This window comes from Grammomys surdaster, unplaced genomic scaffold (genome assembly GCF_004785775.1).
Source record: "Grammomys surdaster isolate TR1022 unplaced genomic scaffold, NIH_TR_1.0 172, whole genome shotgun sequence".
In the NCBI taxonomy this organism is placed as follows: Eukaryota; Metazoa; Chordata; class Mammalia; order Rodentia; family Muridae; genus Grammomys; species Grammomys surdaster.
The window spans coordinates 7,070,647-7,088,555 of NW_021604620.1; the positions used below are offsets into that span (position 1 = coordinate 7,070,647).

The 17,909-nt window shown below is 46.0% G+C and overlaps 1 protein-coding gene across 2 annotated transcripts in view; it reads left to right on the forward strand.

Annotated features, from left to right (window-relative positions):
• Positions 1–17,909, forward strand: part of Tgfbr2 (transforming growth factor beta receptor 2) — an 84,402-nt gene that overhangs the window by 33,433 nt on the left and 33,060 nt on the right. For both annotated transcript variants that reach the window (XM_028767320.1, XM_028767321.1), the window contains 2 exons: positions 10,198–10,366; positions 12,065–12,255. In XM_028767320.1, the coding sequence (XP_028623153.1) occupies positions 10,198–10,366; positions 12,065–12,255 (360 nt within the window). The remainder of the gene's footprint in view (positions 1–10,197; positions 10,367–12,064; positions 12,256–17,909) is intronic.

Here is a 17,909-nt window from a genome sequence, read left to right on the forward strand (position 1 = left end):
AGGGAGGGAGGGAGAGAGAGAGACAGAGAGACAGAGAGACAGAGAGACAGAGAGACAGAGAGACAGAAAGATTCTTCTTATGTGCCCAGAGAATCTACATCCCTTCATTTCCCAGTGACTGGGGAGGTTTTAGAGTTGCTTGACTTGCTAAGCAAGGAAGGAGGGAGATGAAACTCCTTTAGTTATTTGATGTTTGGGACTTAAAAAAAAATGATTACCTTTCCATTCAGCTAGTTTGTTTTATCTATAAATGGCTTTGTAAAAATGTCCTTGCCAAATATATTTTTTAAACTCTCCAGGGACAGCCAAGTTTCCCCCTGAAGTAGCTATTGGATTAATCTTTAAGAAATAAAGATAATTGTTACTTAATCCCTTAATTCACTTGCTGGGTGAATATAAATTTGTGTCTATGTGCTTTTCTTGAAAGATCTGTAGTGAGCATTAAGCCTCACGAACTATTAATGGAAGTTGATGAAACCCTCCCAGCCAAATTCTATCCAGAGAACCGTTTCCTTAAGCCTGGTATACACGCACAGGCATTTGTTCTCCTCTGCCCCTGCCCCGTCCTAACAGCCTGGGTAGTAGAGAATTCTTACTGGAGCCACAGGCAGTCTACAAGTGGCTTTCTTATCAGCCTTTAACTTGGATATTTTAACCAGACATTGAGTCTATACAAATCGTCTTACAGAATAGTGAACTGTGTGTCTGGTCTTGGCTATTCCATTTCTGTTGGGAACTTTTCCTTTTCCCTTCCAGTCTTCTTGCCTTTTGCAACTGATTTGTCCCAAAGCCAATCTTATGAATAGTGGACAACCCTAAGGCACCAGGATGACCTCCAGGCAAGAGACTTAGCCAGCTGAGGATTGTCACTCAAGGACCCAACTAGACAAGATGCTCCCAAAGAACTTGCTTTTGCCTTTGGGTGAAGTTGTTGAATTCCCCCACTGCTCAAACTTCCCAGAAGCATAAGGATACCCATCCCATGAGCACAGTCCAAGGAATAGCTTCCTGCAGCAGAGAGGCAGGAGGTGGGAGTGGAGAGCACATCCCTAGGGCCTGGGAGCTGTCCTGCCCGTGTGTCCACTCGGAACCCCATCTGCATCTGGCTGCTTTTTCTGAGTGCAGTAGCTCGAGCAGCCCTGCTTTGGACCACTCTATGGTACAGTTTGTGTGGGCTTTGTACATGCTGCTGCGGTGAAGCTGTCAGAGGTGAGAGGCTATTTGCATTTGCCCTTTTCATAGATAATGTAAAATCTGGAGAAAAAGTACAGGTTTACACCCACCCTAAGAGTGTTTGTGCCCCATACCTGGCCAGCTCACTGCAGGATTTGACCTGTTTATCTTCTCTCTCTCTCTCTCTCTCTCTCTCCTTATTTCTCCCCTCCAGCACCCCCTCTTCCATTTTCTTTCCTCTGCTCCTCTCTCTTCTCTCTCTCTTTCCTTTTAAAAACATTTTTGAAATAGGGTCTCACTCTGTAGCCCAGGCTAGACTGGAACTTACTATGTAGCTCAGGCTATCTTCAGTCCTCCTGCCTCAGTCTCTCAGATTTTGGGATTGCAGGTGAGAGTCATACCACGCCAGACTTGGATGATCTTGGTCAGAGGAGGCCAGAGCCCACTGCAGTCTGTGTTTTTCTCTGTCATCATGCAGCTCAGGGGCTCTCTCTTCCAGTCCTTATTCTCAGATGACAAAAACAGAAACTGCCACCATAATTTTTTTTCTTTTCTCCGCAACAGAGAAGAGGAACAGCCCCTATGGGCCAGGCATTTCTAGTGACTCTGATTCTTTCACTGCTTGTTGAGATTGTTTTATTTACCAGACTGGAAACACAAGGCATTTCAAATAGATTTCAGAGCATTAACTCGGTCATCTTTGACAGGTTTTACTAAATTGCTAATGAAGTGTTTTGAATACGTATGCACACTCGTGTATGTTGAAGGTGGAGGATGACCCCAGATCACATTCTGGGAGAATGTCACCCCCTTTTTCTAGACAGTGTCACTCACAGGCCAGGAGACCACCAAGTAGGTTGTGCTGACTGCCAGCAAGTACAAGGCATCCTCCTGTCTCTGTCTCTCAACACTGGGATTACAAATGTGTGCGGTTTCTGGCTTTTTACCTGGGTTTGGAGATTGAGCTCAGGTCCTCATGCCTTGCAAGGCAAACACTTTGCTGACTAAACACCACTCTTTCCATAGTCCGTTTAATAAAGTGCTGTGACCACTATCACCTTCTGTCACCTTCTTTCAGCCTCTATGATTTTACAGTAAACTGGGTAAGAGCTATCTAGAACTGATACCCAGGAACCACAGGACATTGTCACTTGGAGACACTCGCTCTACTCTCCCATGGCAAAATACTTTAATGACACAGGAAAGTAGAGTCAAAACATTTTTTTAAAAACCCTGAAACTCAATTAGGAAGTATTTTTGCATCTGTTGTATGGGTTGCAGTAATTGTCTACCATATTGGATAGGAGTGGGAACTTTTGATTCTCACTGACTTGCTTCTTTGTTCTGAGTGGGAGGCCACGTGACAGGCCAGCGGGCTGGTCCCACCTGGTCTCCTGAGCCGTGGGTGTTAGCTGCCGGCATGGTAAACCACATCGCTGTCTGCCAGATGGTGGCCTGGGTGTCTGACTCTGAAATGCCAGCTGCAATTAAAACCCATTCCGAGATAGAGTCTTTCAGTGTGAGCCCAGATGGCAAGCCAGCCTCTGGGCCTGTGATCGCTTGAGAGGCCAAGTCTAAGAGAAAGCAGACGGAAAGACATGCTGCGAAATGCAAGGAAATCGGCTTTCCATTTTGCCAGCTCTAAAACCCACAGAGAAAGGGGAAAATGGCGAGTCTCCCTGCTTCGTGCAGTGACCCTCTACCTCAGAGGAGACTTGCTAGGTGGGTGGATGGGTAGAGTGTACATGGTTAGGTGTTCTCTCTCTTTCTCTCTCTCTGTCTCTCTCTGTCTCTCTGTCTCTGTCTCTGTCTCTGTCTCTCTCTCTCTCTCTCTCTCTCTGTGTGTGTGTGTGTGTGTGTGTGTGTATGTGTGCAAACCAGAGGGCAACATCAGGTGTCATTCTTCAGGTGACAAACATTCACCTTAAAAAAAAATTATTGAGACAGGGTCGTTCACTAGTTGGAGCTTGCCAAATAGGTCAGCTACGCTGAGCTGACTGGTCAACAGACTCCAAGAATATTCCTGTGTCCACTGCACTGCCATGCCTCACTTCCTCCCCCACCCCTCCCTTCTTTCTTTCTTTCTTTCTTTCTTTCTTACAAGTCATGGGGTCTGGGGATAAAATTCAGGTCTGAGCTATGGTGTCTCTATCCCCCATTCAGCTGTTTAACGAAGCCTTAGTCCTGGTACTGCTCTGAAGGTATTCGGCATATGCAATTGGCAGCTGTAGTTAATTGGTTTTGACTAAAGGAGGTTGCCATCGATCATGTGACTCTGTTGTGCACTACAAGAGTGAGCACTGGGGTTTCCTGGGGAAGAACTCTGCCCGGAAACCTCAGCATGAGTTCCTGTCTGGTTTTCATACTTCTAGTCTGCCCTATGAATGTCTGACATGCCAACCCCCACAGCTCTGCTAGCTTGCGCACGTGCTACACCTGCAGATTCAATATTCCCCCTGAGGGATTCTCGTGTATTCACATTTGACAAGCTCAGCTTCAAGGCATAGTAAGTTCTGTTCACCACTTGCTGCAGGTTATTCTTTGCGACGCTTTGCCTTCAACTACATCAGTAGCAATGGTACTCTTAAATACACAGCACCAAGCCAGACATCACAGGTGTGTGTGTGGTCAATGAACTTTCAGGTTCTCCCCATAGTAAAGGGGTACATGAATTCAGTTATATGAATAAGGCTGTTAAATCGCTCATCAGATATAAGTGCTCTTTGCAGAAGCCTGAAGATCCTAGTTGGATTCCTGAGACCCAAGTTAATCTGTGAGAGAAAACCAATTCTACAAAGTTCTCCTGTGCCATGCTAGGATATGCTGTGCCCCCACCTCACATACACAAGAATAACCAATAATAAGGAGAACAACGTTCAATGTTACTTGAACACATTTCTGTCAGAACGTTAAACATTCTTGGTGAATTTTCCCCTAACCTTCCAGCCACTGGTAGATACTGTTTCAAAGATATGGGCCAAGAAGTCCTAATCCCAATTTAAAAATCTGACTCCTTCTTAGCACCACAGATCCTTAGACAACGGTGCTTGTCTAGAAATGAATACCTTGTTCTTTCTCTCCGCCATCTTCCTCTATCTCTCTTCCCCCACCTTTGCCCTTTGCCCTAAATAACCCCCCCCCCTTGGAAAAAAAAAAGAAATGAATACCTCTCTTCACAGTGAGAACTCAGAGCCTCGGCAGTGAGTTTGGGGGCAATGGGAGATAAAGATGCCGTAACCTTTGTGAGGGGTAAAAGTTTTGTTATTACTCAAGGGCTGTGGAAGAGAAGTGAAATGTGTTGTGTCTCATGAGTCTATCACATGCTCTGACAGCTGTCTCTGTTCATAGGCCAGCATGAGACTTTCTAGGTGAGAGAGCCTCTCCTTACTGGAACTTTGTTTCAGAGAACACTTTGAATAATTAATCTGCCTGCTGATGGTAGAAAATTCCCAAAGGATGGCCAACTGCTAATGGAGGATCTGTAGCAATTAAAATGTGCTGCCTTAATATCAGACTGTTGAAGTAAACACACGGAGAGCAACTCAGCCGTCAGATGGGAAAGCATTTTGAATTTTGGTTAGAGGTTGTTGAAGAGTAAGTTAGACTATCTTGATGGGGGTTTGTTGTTGTTGTGGCTGTTGTTTGTTGTTTTGGTTTCTTTTGTTTTTTGTTTTTTAATGTGTGTACATAGGGGAAACCTAGGCATATGTAGGTACAGCGGGCACACAAACACACACACACACACACACACACACACACACACACGGTTTTTTCTAAATGTGTGTACAGATGGGGAGCCTGGGCATATGCAGGTACAGCAGGCACATACATACACACCCACACACACCCACACACACACCCCTCTTCTACTTTATTTTTGAAGTGAGGTCTCTCATTTGTCTGGAGCTCACCAATTAGGCTAAGCTGACTGGCCAGGGAGCCCCAGGTTTCCACCTGTCATAGCCACCTATGAATACAGATGGGCACACAGGTGGATACAGATGGACATATAGACGGGTACAGATGGACAGCCATATGCCATCACACCCACACAGTTGTTGTTGTTGCTTTGTTTTGGTCTTTACATAGGGTCTAGTGAAGTGGAAACTTCTGGTTTAAGCCTACAGTCTGGAGACTGAAGTCAGGATCTCCCATTTGCAAGGCAAGCAATGTACTGACTGTCCTCCCTCCTCTGGCCAGGAAAAAATTTCTTGGGTTTGTTTAGAATTATATCTTTGTCCGTAGCTGTTGATCGAGATGTATGTCCTTGTAGTCCCACCCTTTGGCCTCTGAAGCATCACAGATTAAACATAAGAATGACTGCTCGATGCTTAAGGGCATGGCTGGTCCGGCTTCTTCCTAGGGACCCAGATGGGCATATGCAGTACCTCCCTCCACTGGTCCTCATGACCACACGAGGTCTTCCAGAATTCTTGAGGACACAAAGAAAGGCTTGGGATTTCACCTGTTGCTTACAGGCTGCTGGGGCATCCGTGAACCTCTTGAAAGCATGGACTGAACAAAGCTGATGTTTCTCTGCTTCCTGTTCCAGAGTGAGTTCATGAAGCTTTTATCAGAATGATGTGAGGCCAACACAGATGGCCAATAGTGCTGTAGTCTGAAAGTATCTGTCTTGCCAAACCATTTCACAAAAGGCCAGAGGGTGACTGTCACATACAGGGAAGAGAATATTGGCTTAAAGGAAGGGTTGAAGGCTTACAGGCTTCTGGGAGCTGATGGAATTGTTAGTGGGCAGTGATCTCTGTCAGCTAACCTCTGTCAGGGGTTACTGGGTCAGGGTGAGTTGTACTGATCATGCCTTGCTTGTGTAAGGTTTTCATAAAGGAATCCAAGGAGGTAGGAAAGGAGGAGGTAGAGAGAAAATATCTTGGCCAAACCTTAACAGTGGTACCTTTTGCCTTGCTGTAATGGTGGAAAACTGGAATAAATAAAAAGGCAAAGTGTGTCCCTAGCTGGCACTGAGAACTCTGCATTCCCCTTATCTCCTGTCCTTACAAATGCCCACACTTATGTGAGGTGTGGGGTTCTCCTTTCTGTCCAGGTTCAATGGAGAGACTTTCTCAGACTTCTTTGGAGGGAGGGCAGCAGGCATGGTGATCTGTGTCATGCTGCTCTGGTCAGCAAATACCGTGGCACAGAGCATCAGGAGCTTTGTGAGTTGAGTTTCCTCTTCCCTCCCTTCCTCCCCTTCCCTTTTCTCTTCTCCCATCCCCTTCCCTTTTCTCCTCTCCCATCCCTTACCCATTTCCCTTCCCCCTTCCCTTCCTTCTTTCTTCCTTTCCTTTCTTTTCTTTCTCTGTATTTCTTTGATGGCCCCACTGTTTCTTTCTGTTAGGCTTTGTGTTTTCCAGGCACCAGTCCTAGGCACTTACCTCTGTCAACACCTCTGCTTGGTGGCTGCTGTAGCCTTGGCTGTCATCAGTCTCTGCTTTTGTGGCTACCTTGTCACTTCTGACTTGTGTCGCTGCTCTCCCATGTCTAAGCTTTTGCTAGACAAGAACTGGTCACCCCGGGAAAGGAGATGCACAGGAGCTGAGGCCATCTTTGCAGGTTTTCTCCACAAGGGAGCTCTTCCCAGTGTCGTTGGGAAGTGTTCCATCAGCACCGCACAAATTGTATAATTACTTGTAGGTTTTGCTTCCGGTTTGGTTTTGAAACAGGCTCTCGGGTAACCTGTGCTGGCCTTGATCTCCTTGTGCAACCAAGGATGATTGGGAACTTCTGATCCCCCTGTCTCTACCTATAGGATGCTGGGATGATAGACATGCACCAATTTACTGAGTTTATGTGGTGCTAGGGGAACCAGAACTTGCTGAGTTACATACTCAGCCCCGGTGTTTGTCGTGGACTTCCCGCCCCCAATTAATTCTAGCTCAAAATTTTGAGTCTCCATTGCACTCTAGAATCATCTGTGCAGCCTCAAAAAAACCCAGAGGCCTGGGAGCTGTAGAGATTGCCCAGGAGTTAACAGTGCATGCTTTTCTTGCAGAGACTTGAGTTCAGTTCCCAGAACTCATACCTGGAACCTCACAAGCATTTGTAACTGCATTCCCAAAGGGGCTCTAGCTCCTTCTTCTGACTTCCAAAGGTGCCCACACCCACATGAGCATACAGACATCTATTCCAGTGACTACAACAACTTATATAAAAATGTGTTCAACCGGGCTTTAGATGGTTTTAGAGGGCCAGAGTCCATCATGGTAGAACAAAGACATGGCGGTAGGGACAGCTGAGAGCTCACATCTGGATCCACAAGTGGGAGTCCGAAAACACACCGAGAATGCTGGTAGGTTTTTAAAAACAACAACAAAAAAAAGCCTTAAGTCTCACCACAACCACTTCCTCCAAGACCAAAGTTATCCTCCTCATCTTACCCAAAATATTTCACCAAGTAAGCACCAAGTGTTCAAGTATATGAGCCTATGGGGCCATTCTCATAGAAACCCAAGGCCCAGGCTACCTTCAGAACCATTCAGTCAGGACATCCGAAATCCATCCAGGTCTTGCTGGCTGCTCAAGTATCTACTGTCTTGTCCACAGTGGCAAAAGCTGGTAACCACTGATCTAAGTTAAGATCTCAAAATGTTAGAAGGCTAAATGGCTAAATTCCATCTCCTAAAGGCTTGATTATCTGTTGAGAAGACCATTAGGACCCCCCAGCCAGCAAATAATGTTTATTCCAAACACACCCAATACCAAGAGGGAAAAGAAATTATGACTGTAGGAAATACAGTCTCATTTCTTTATTTTATTTTCTTGTAGGAAAATCTAAGGGATAGACTGAATTGTTTCACAAATGGATCCAAACATAACCATTGCAGAAAAAAGTATATCCATTGTTTTGTTGGTAACAAATTTAAACAAGGTCCAGAGCCCATTGATGCCTATATTTTTAGCTAAGTAGAGAACAGTCTGGAAGACATTGAGGATTTCAAAATAGCTTCTTACCTAAAAATATACTTCCTGAAATGAACTAGAGGCCTGAAAGGGATGAATGGGCTTGCTTTTTTTCCCTTCTTCTTCTATGTTTACTGTCACCACAAGAAAGCAGATCTTAAATACATAAGCTTGTATTTTTAGAGACCCAGGAAGCAGGTGTTGTGTGCCCAGGCAACAAAGAAGGTCACAGGGTGAAATGTTGAGGACAGAAATCTAAACTTCACAGCAGGGAGAGTAACTGGGCAGCAGTAAGTGAACACAGGAGACTCCATGAGGCCCTTCTCAGACTTCTGGAAGGGGACCTCTTGCAGAAATCCCCTGCCTTTGCCTGAGGGCCAGGATCTGCCCTCTAGCCATTTACACCCCAAATGTCTGATCTTAGAGCAGCAAAGACTATGAGTTAATGCCTCTCTTCCTGAGTGGGTAGCAGCTTTGTCTTACTCCATCAACTGCAAGCTGTCTTTAACAAACTCAATTCCTCTCAGCTTGCCGACTATATACCATGTGACCAGCTGCCTCCCACTGCTGCTGCCTCACCGTGGTGGACTCTACCCTCAAATGATGAGCCAAAAGCCTCCCTTCTTTAAGTTGCTACTTTCCTGGGTGTTTGGTCACAGCAGTGAGAAAAGGAACTAACACGGATTCTGTATGGTGGGTGCTCTTTGACACACTGGAGATACAGTGTTTGAATAAGGTATACTGGGGCTCTTGGAAACGTACGTGTTGATGAACAGGTTATATGGAAGTGCATGACCCGTGTAGCCTGACCAACAATAAAACAAAACCATTCGATGGTTACTAGCTGCTCATTTTAGAATGAAGACTGTCATTTTTTAATCAGAGACCGAAGGTGGCAGAAACAAACACTGAGGATTGAGATGATGTGTTCCTAGGGTGGCTGCCGGGCCCTCCGATGTGAGGAATGATGGGTAAGGGAGCTGGGGTGACTGTGATGGGTGTGGGGGTGTGGTCTCAGAAGAGGCAGGTCACTAGCAGGACCTTGAGGTGTAATCAGATTTCCTTGGAGAGCCAGTAGAGCAGAGAGGCAGAAGGCAGTGGTGGAACACAAGACAGTGTGAGTCTGGGGAGTGAAGCAGGGGGGAGACATAAGCCTGGCCATCTTGTTCCTAGCCCACACCTGAGAGAACTGTCAGGGCCTTTGCACGAGAGATGGATCCACCACTGCCCTCGGTCCCTTCTTCACTCTTCTACGTGGAAAATGGATTCCACCTCAAGGACTTGTTAGTGGCCTCTGGCCTCTCTGACCACACCCACCCACCACTTCCTCACCCCTTATTCCTCACACTGGAGGGTATGGCAGCCTCCCTAGGACCACAGCAGCTCAACCGTTAGCATCTGTTTCTACCACCTCTGTATTTCACTGCGGTGGTGACCTCTCTGCCCACCCGGGCAATGACTTTGCTAGTGTCTCCATCTTATGTACTCACCTCTAATCGATTCCCTTTGCCCTGGTCTGATTTGTTTGCTTATTTATTTTAGACAAGGTCTCACATAACCTGGACTGGCTTTAAAATCAGTATACAGCGGAGGATAACCTTGAACTCTTGACTCTCCATCCTCTACCTCCTAAGAGCTTGGGTCATAGGTTTGCGACGGAACTCCCAGTTTCATGGTTTAGGAGCTGAGCTCTATATCCAGGTCCAGTGAACTAGAATTTCTTCAAGAGAACTTGGGATGAGCAGGCAGTGAGCCAATCTGTTTACAATTGATAAGGTTTTTGTGGAAAACATGCTTTATGCCCACCATGGACAGAGCGCAGAAGCGACTACACATCTGTGTTATCACTGCCACACAATGGGCATCGCTCTGTGCGTGCATCCGGGAATTCCACTCTGAAGAGATTTTTTTTATTATTATTACCTTTCTCCACCTTCTTTCCTTTATCTGTTTACTATGGATGTTGCACACCCATGCCATGTCATTTGTACAGACGTCAGAAGACACATTTCAGGAGTTGCTTCTCTCTTTCTAGCACGGGATCCTGGGATCAAACTCAGGCCGTGATAAAGTAGGATAACCTTTGCTCTTTCTTTCTCTCCTCAGTTAACAGCGATGTAATGGCCAACGACAATGGCGGTGCTGTCAAGCTTCCACAACTGTGCAAGTTTTGCGATGTGAGACTGTCCACTTGTGACAACCAGAAGTCCTGCATGAGCAACTGCAGCATCACCTCCATATGTGAGAAGCCGCATGAAGTCTGCGTGGCCGTGTGGTAAGTAAGGGGGCCTCCAGAGAAAGGGGGTCTTGCTTTCCGTGTTACCTTAGCAAGGCTGTGACAAACACCCTTCCAAGGCAGCGTCAGTTCTAGGGGGATACAGTCCAACATGCAGGGAAAAGACGTGGCTGACAGTCCTATGGTATCAGCATCTAGGGAACAGAGACCGAACCAGCTGGACATCAAGCATTCATACACCTGAGCCTCTTGGGTGCATTTCACATTTAAACCAGACTTTGTTTTCTATCTTTCTAAGTCATGTGTGCTCATGGCAAGAATCACTGTATGTGTTCCTTCCAACCCCAAATACAGATACCAATATTCAAGTCTTCCTTCCATCAACTACTAAATCTGATTTGCCAGAATGCTTCTTCTTGTGGTTTGAATATGAAAAGTCACCCCATAGGCTCGTGTGTTTGAACACCTAACCCCCAGGTGGTTCGTTTCATCTCTCAGCATCCACATGGTGGCTCGTAGCCTCCTGTATCTCCATTTCTAAGGGATTTGATGCCCTCTTCTGGCCTCCTCTGGCATTCATCATGCATATAGTACACATACAGGCACTCAGAGGTACACATAAGAATAAAATAAATAAATTAGCATTTAGAATAAATATGATGGTCATATAGAACCAATCACCTGGGCATTTCTCAAAATATATGCTGTACTATTTATCCTTTGAGCTCTAAGCCAAATAAGTCTCCAAACATACAGATGGCAAAGAGATAACTCATTTCCCACAGCATAATCCACTCTTATTTTTTCTATTCTGGAAAGGAAGAACACCCTGCCTTCCTCTCTGCGGAGTTAATTATTTGTTCCCCCTCCTGTCCTACTCTTGAATCCAGGAACTTGCATTTCTTTACTTAGGATCTTTCTTCCCATTTTGTCTTTGGAACTAGCCGTTGGCATGAAATGTGTTCCTGCCCCCCTCCCCGCCCCACAAAGAGTGACTTGTGACCAGTAAGCAGGAAAAACAGATCCCAGCCTTTAGCAATGACTTGGTAGTCAGTAAAGTGCTTGCCATACAAACAGGAGGACCTAAGTTTGATCCCTAGAAACATCCAGTACTCTGGAAGTAGAGACGAGAGGATGCCTGGGGCTTGCTGGCCAGCCAGCCCTAGCTAAACTGGCAAGTCCCAGGCCAGTGAGAGACCCTGTCTCAATAATTAAGGAGGACATCTTCTGCAGAATAGCACTGGAAGTTGATCTCTGGCCTCCACATGCATGTGTGCCCAGGTCCACATACCTGCACACCAAAGATAAAAAGAAAAAGATCTACCATCACGTCACTAGGAAGCCTCTCTAAGAACTTTCTGGTTGGTCAGGACACAGACTCTACCACAATGTGAGCCTGCAGTGCCCTGGGAGTGGGAGATGTAAAATGACCCAGGTCCCTAGGAATAACCCCTTTCCAACACCTTCCCCTCTATAAGGACCCCAGTAGGGGTGATGCTTGATCTTTCAGGTAGAGATCTCCCCAAGGAGAGCTGTCTTGTTTGTAATCATAATCAGGCTCTGAGGTGGGCAAAAGGTGGAGGGAGATAAAGCAAGCCAGTGCAGGAGAGTTTGGGACAGGTCAAGAATGTTGGGGAACCGGAAGTGACTACTGTTAGTGGAAACCACTTCCTGAGGAATGTACAGACTTGACTTTCTGCCCCACTCTCTTGTCCTCAACAAACCTCTGCGCCCCAGGAGGAAGAATGACAAGAACATTACTCTGGAGACAGTTTGCCACGATCCAAAGCTCACCTACCACGGCTTCACTCTGGAAGATGCCGCTTCTCCCAAGTGTGTCATGAAGGAAAAGAAAAGGGCGGGAGAGACTTTCTTCATGTGCGCCTGTAACACGGAGGAGTGTAATGATTACATCATCTTTTCAGAAGGTGAGTAGTCAACCCGGGTGACAGTCCTCCAGGGGAGCACTGCTGTAGGGAGCACTGGAACATGCTGTGAGGACAGAGGAGCTCAGGGAGCAGTGGGCTCCGAGCTGGCCCTTCTCAGATTTGATTCTCCAGAGCATATCTTGGTACCTGGCCCTGACAAACAGTTTCTTTTCCTCAGAACAATGGTTCATTCCCCAGGCTCATTCTCAGGGCATCCGCAGCAGCTGGGTCTTTGTTGGCAATGCAGATTATTAGTATTATTTACAATTTATTTTTTCTCTCTCTGTGTGTGTCTGTGTGCATAGATGTGTGGGTGTGTGCACAGTGTATACGCATGCCTGTGCTCATGTGTGTGATGGCCGGAAGCCGACCTTGGCTGTCAGTCCTTAGCAGCCACCCATCTTGCTTTTTGAAGCAGGATTTCTTACTGTGGCCTGATTAGTCTGGGCTGGCTGGCCTACAATACTGTTCTATATAGAATTATGGTTAAATAATGAATGCAAATATGTTACGGAAATGCTTTTAGTTAATTAACTAATCTGTATATTTATTTATTTTTCTTGAGACATTCACTGTGCTGCTCAAGTTAGCTTGTAATTCACTAAATACACCTCAGGTTAACCTCAAATTTGGGATCCTCCTGCCTCAGTCTCCTGTGTGCAGGGATTGCAGGCGTGATTACTCTTTGACATGACAATGGTTTTAAGCATTCCTTTCCTTCATCTGTTATTTCCTTGAAACAAAAGAGCCCTTGAAAAGCACAATTGCTGGAGCCTAAGGAATGCACACAGTGGACCATCCAGCTCCATGCTCTAGAGACCTCTCTCTGACTGCCAGTGGCTTTCCTCATTCCCTTTGGCATAGAGTTCTTACTGGGGCTCATATTCTTGCTGTTTTAAATATGATTTTTTCCTGCCTGTGTTTTATGATTTCCAATTAAAATCAATAGTCATGACCTTGACACAAATCCTTTAAAGTATGAATGTTGGGTCCCCTCAGTGTTTGAAGACATTATGTTACTACTTATGTTACTGGCATCCCCAGGCTGTAGCCTGCAGGCTACATTGCACACCAGGATAGCCATGGATAGAATATCATATCCAAAGCAATATCATAAACTTACCTAAAACTTTGCAAGATGCGTTTTGCGATTTGCTTATTATTTTATTTTGGGCGCAACCAATTATATGGTTCTCCAGTGTGAACTTTGTAGTTCATACTGTCAAAAGGCTGGGCATGTCTGGAAATGTTAAAAAAAAAAAAAATTGGGTCTTTGCTTTCTATGCCATCTCCCTCCCGGCCCCCATGGAAGCGGGCTTTGTGCAATGTCCAGTGGGTTCAGTGCATCCTTCATTGGCCAAGGAGAAGGGGAACAAGAAGCAGCAGAAGCAGCTGGAACACTAGCCCGAAACTGCCCACTCTTCATAGCTGTCTCCCACACATCTCCCTTGCCTTCTCTGAAGATCTCTTTAGCTGGGGGACCTGAGAACCTACCCAGTACTCATCTAAATTCAAAATGCAAATTAGAGGAGGGGGTATCATGGTGGCTAGGTGACAGTCATCCATCAGGCAAGACTTGATGGGTGCCATGATGGAAGTATAGTCTAAGATGTAGGAAGAGAAAACGTCATCAGGAGTGGGCTGCCTTGTGACCAGAAGATGGCATGCCAACTTTGCAAGACATTTATCTGTTTTGGTTTTGGTGTTTTGTATGTGTACATGTGGTGTCTGTGCGTGTGTGTATGCACATCTCTATTCTAGTGTGCACATGCGTGTGGAGGCCCAAGGCCGATGCTGGTCCTCTTTCTCTATCACTTTCTACCTTCTATGTTGAGTCTGATTCTCCTGAACTCAGAACTCACCACTGGGCTCTGCTAGTGAGCCATCTCACCCTGGGGATTCCTGTCTCTGCTTCTGGAGAGCTGGGATTATGAGAGGGTTACCACACTTAGCTGGCTTTATGTGAGTTCAGGGGATTCAAACCCTGCTCCCCACGCTTTGAGTCCAGCAAGCACTTTACCTGGTGAGACATCTCTCCATACCCTTTGCATGTCACCTGCTGATCTCTGCCTGCATTGCTAGAACTCAAAGGTGCTTGCCCTTCTGCTTGTTTCTTGGTTGACTTCATTAGTTCCTTTCTCACCCCATCTCTCTCTTCATTCTTTCCTTCCTTTCTATTTAGATAAAGTCTTATGTATCCCAGGCTGGTTTTGAACTCACTATCTGAGGATGATCTTGAACTCCTGATTGTCTTGCTCCATTATTCAAGTCTCAGGATTATGCTGGGCACCAAGCCTACCCAGCTTTTACAAGTGTATTAGTGATCTGAACTCTGGTCTTTACGCTGTGTGGCAAGCACTGTATCTACTAAGCCACCTCTCCAGCCACAGATTGTTTTTGAGACAGAGTCTCTTGATGGTTCAGAACTCAGCACAGAGGTTACACTGGACATTGAGCTCCAGGGATCCTTCAGACTCCACTTCCCTGATGTTAGAGTAAGTGTTGTCTGGCTTCAGGTCTGTTCTGGCATCTGGGTTCAACTGCTGAGTTTTAGCCAGGCCCTTTGAACAGAGTACCAGTAGCCTGGGTACCACACCACAGGCACGCTAGAAAGGCTTGCTCTGTTTTAATCTGTGCCTCTTCCAGTTACTATTTTCTCCCCACATACCTTCTCCAGTAAAAGGGAGCATGCTGAGTATAGGATCTCTAATCAAAGCTAACCACAGCCCTTACATTGCTGGATAATATTACAAATTAGGCACGTTTGTTCCTGTTTTGACTCAGGATCACAGCAGGAAGCTGCTAAACAAGAGTGGGAGGGCTTTCCGTGCCTTTCAGATCAGTGACTGGAGTAATCGTGCTCTGAGCTAGCCCCTTCCACTTTGCTTCTGTATTTCCACAGAATGCTTGCTCAGGGCTGCATGGCCATGCCATGCTTCTGGCTTAGTGCTGTTGACTGCATCTCTGGGTTATTGTCAGGACTGGCAGCTGTCACGGAAGCCATTTTTTGTAAAAACACAGCTATCCTAGTTAGGTTTCTCTCACTGTGACAAAGGCCACAGCCAAGAGCAACTCGAGGAGAAAAGGGTTTATTTGGCTTACATTATTAATTCATCACGGAAGCCAGGGCAGGGACTCAAGGCTGGATCCTCAAGGCAGGAACTGAAGCACAAGCCATGAGGAGATGCTTCTGATTGTCTTGTTCTCCCACTGTGCTTAGCCTGCTTTTTTATATACCCAGGACCTCCAGGGGTGGCATTGACCATGGTGGGCTGGGCCCTCCACATCAATAATTGATCAAGGCATGTCCATAGTCCAATCTAAAGGAGGCAGTTCCTCAGTTGAAGTTTTTTTTTCTTCTCAGGTGCCTTTAGCTTGTGTTAAGTTGACAAAAACCAGACAACAAACACAAAAACTCAAACTCATCAACACAACATCTCTTGCTCCAAAAGGAATAAGAGAGTATTTATTCTGAGGCAAGGAGGAATGAGTATGGCCTGGAAGCACAGATTCAGACTGGCCTGGAAAATATGATCGACAGTGGAAATGGTTACACCACCTTTTATAATTCTAGGACAAAAGGCAGCAAAATATTGAGATATTTAGTAAGTACATCGTGGGAGTGGGGTGGGGGCAGGCAGGCTGGCTATGGCAGAGCAGAGAAATCTCTCCCGATGGTTCCAGGCTCCACCTGATGCCATCTTAGTTTCTGAGATTTTGGAAGGGAGAGGTCTGCTAGTCAGCTTACTCATTCCAAAGGGTCTACCTGTTCCCCAGAGGATGAGGTTAGTGACAAAAAGTGACTAGGGAACAAAGATACCCTAAGATAATCTCCAATCTGCACCTGTAGCATTCTAACCCAACCATTAGCAAGCTCAGATTCACTAGTCAGTGGGTCTTCTGATCTGCAACAGGCATAGAGCTTTTCTAGAAAACTCCAGCGAACACTCCTGCCTTACTCATACTTCCCTACTAAGGAGCATGCTTCTGAATGGGGCCGCCCAGCCCCATTCAGTGCGTGCAGCATCTGCTTCATCACAGGGTCTCAGGGACACTGAACCATCAGAGCCCTTGTGCAGGGCAGGTGTGGGGGTGTGTGTCACTGACACCATGACTCTGCAGCTAAGCATGCTTGCTGCTATTCCATAGGATCCGTGAGGACTATTCCATAGGACTCTTCTTTTGGACACAGGATCTCCTTATGTAGCCCTGGCTAGTTTGGAATTCACTATATAAGCCAAGCTGGCTTGAAAATCACAGAGATCCATTTGCCTCTGCTTCCCGAGTGCTGGAATCAAAGGCGTCTCCCAACCGACCATGCCTGGAAAAATTATCCTTTACCCTTTATCTCTCTTAACAAATCAACCACTTGAGACTAGCCATACTGGCAAGCTCTAGGCTAAATGGAGAAACGATGCTTCACGCACACTGTGGAAGAGTGATAGAGGGTGGATTGCAGGCATCCACCTTGGGACTTCCAGGGCTCACTCGTGTGTGCTCACACAAGCACTCTCACACCCCGCTTTACACACAATGCAAACGTTCACCTTGGATGCCTTCATATGCGTGGGTGCTCACACACATATCCCATCCCCCAGACACATGCACACGCACAAATAGAGACAAGAAGGGTGGTGAGCTTGATGGGACACTGGGAGGATAAACAAGCCTCTGGACTTTGTGACTGGATCGGAGCGAGCGCAAACTCGAGCTGTGTAAGGTTTCCCTGCTGCTCTTTGGTTATCTGCAGGTGACCAGTTCAGACAGGTCGCGCATTCTCCTCTGCCCAGATGTTTCCCCATCTGAACTGTGCTAACGTGAAAAGCAGTGTGTCACAGGTCACCCTCGCTATGGTTTGGTATTGTAGGAGAGAAGGCTGTAGAGGATGCTGTGCTAGGTTAACTTATGTGCTGTCACTTGCTGTGATGTAGAGTATGGCATTGTCATGTATTGTCGTTGTCTCACTACTGAGAACATGGCTGTGGCTTTGGAAGAGGAAATTGCAAAAGAGAAAGTTTTGTCATCATGGCTGGGGACATAACTCATTTAGGAGAGTGTTTGTCTACCATGTTTGAGGCCCCGAGTTTGAGCCCCAACACGACATAAACTCAAGAATGCTGGCCCTCACCTGTAATCCCAACCCTCAGAAGGTGGAGGCAGGAAGATCAGAATCTGAGTTCAAAGCCAGCCTGGGCTATGTGAGAACTTATCTCAAAAGACATATGGTTTAAGTAGCTGTACGATTTAATGTTGGGTGGCTTATAATGGTTCTTCTTGGCTACATACAGTTGTATCCAGCCCTTGGCTGTAGGGCAGATGCATCTTCTAGTGGAAGGAAGAGGTTCCACATGTTCTCTGCCTACGGAGAGTTGTTCCTCTTTTTAAATAAGAATTTATGTTCTGACATTATAATATAATTACATCATTTTTCCCTTCCCTTCCCTCCCTCCAGATTCTCCCTCTCTCACTCTCTCAAATTTCAGGTTCTTTTTCAATTTAATTGCACACACACACACACACACACACACAGAGAGAGAGAGAGAGAGAGAGAGAGAGAGAGAGAGAGAGAGAGAGAGAGAGATACAAAAGTTTTTTTAAAAAGAAAGAAAGAAAGAAAGAAAGAAAGAAAGAAAGAAAGAAAGAAAGAAAGAAAG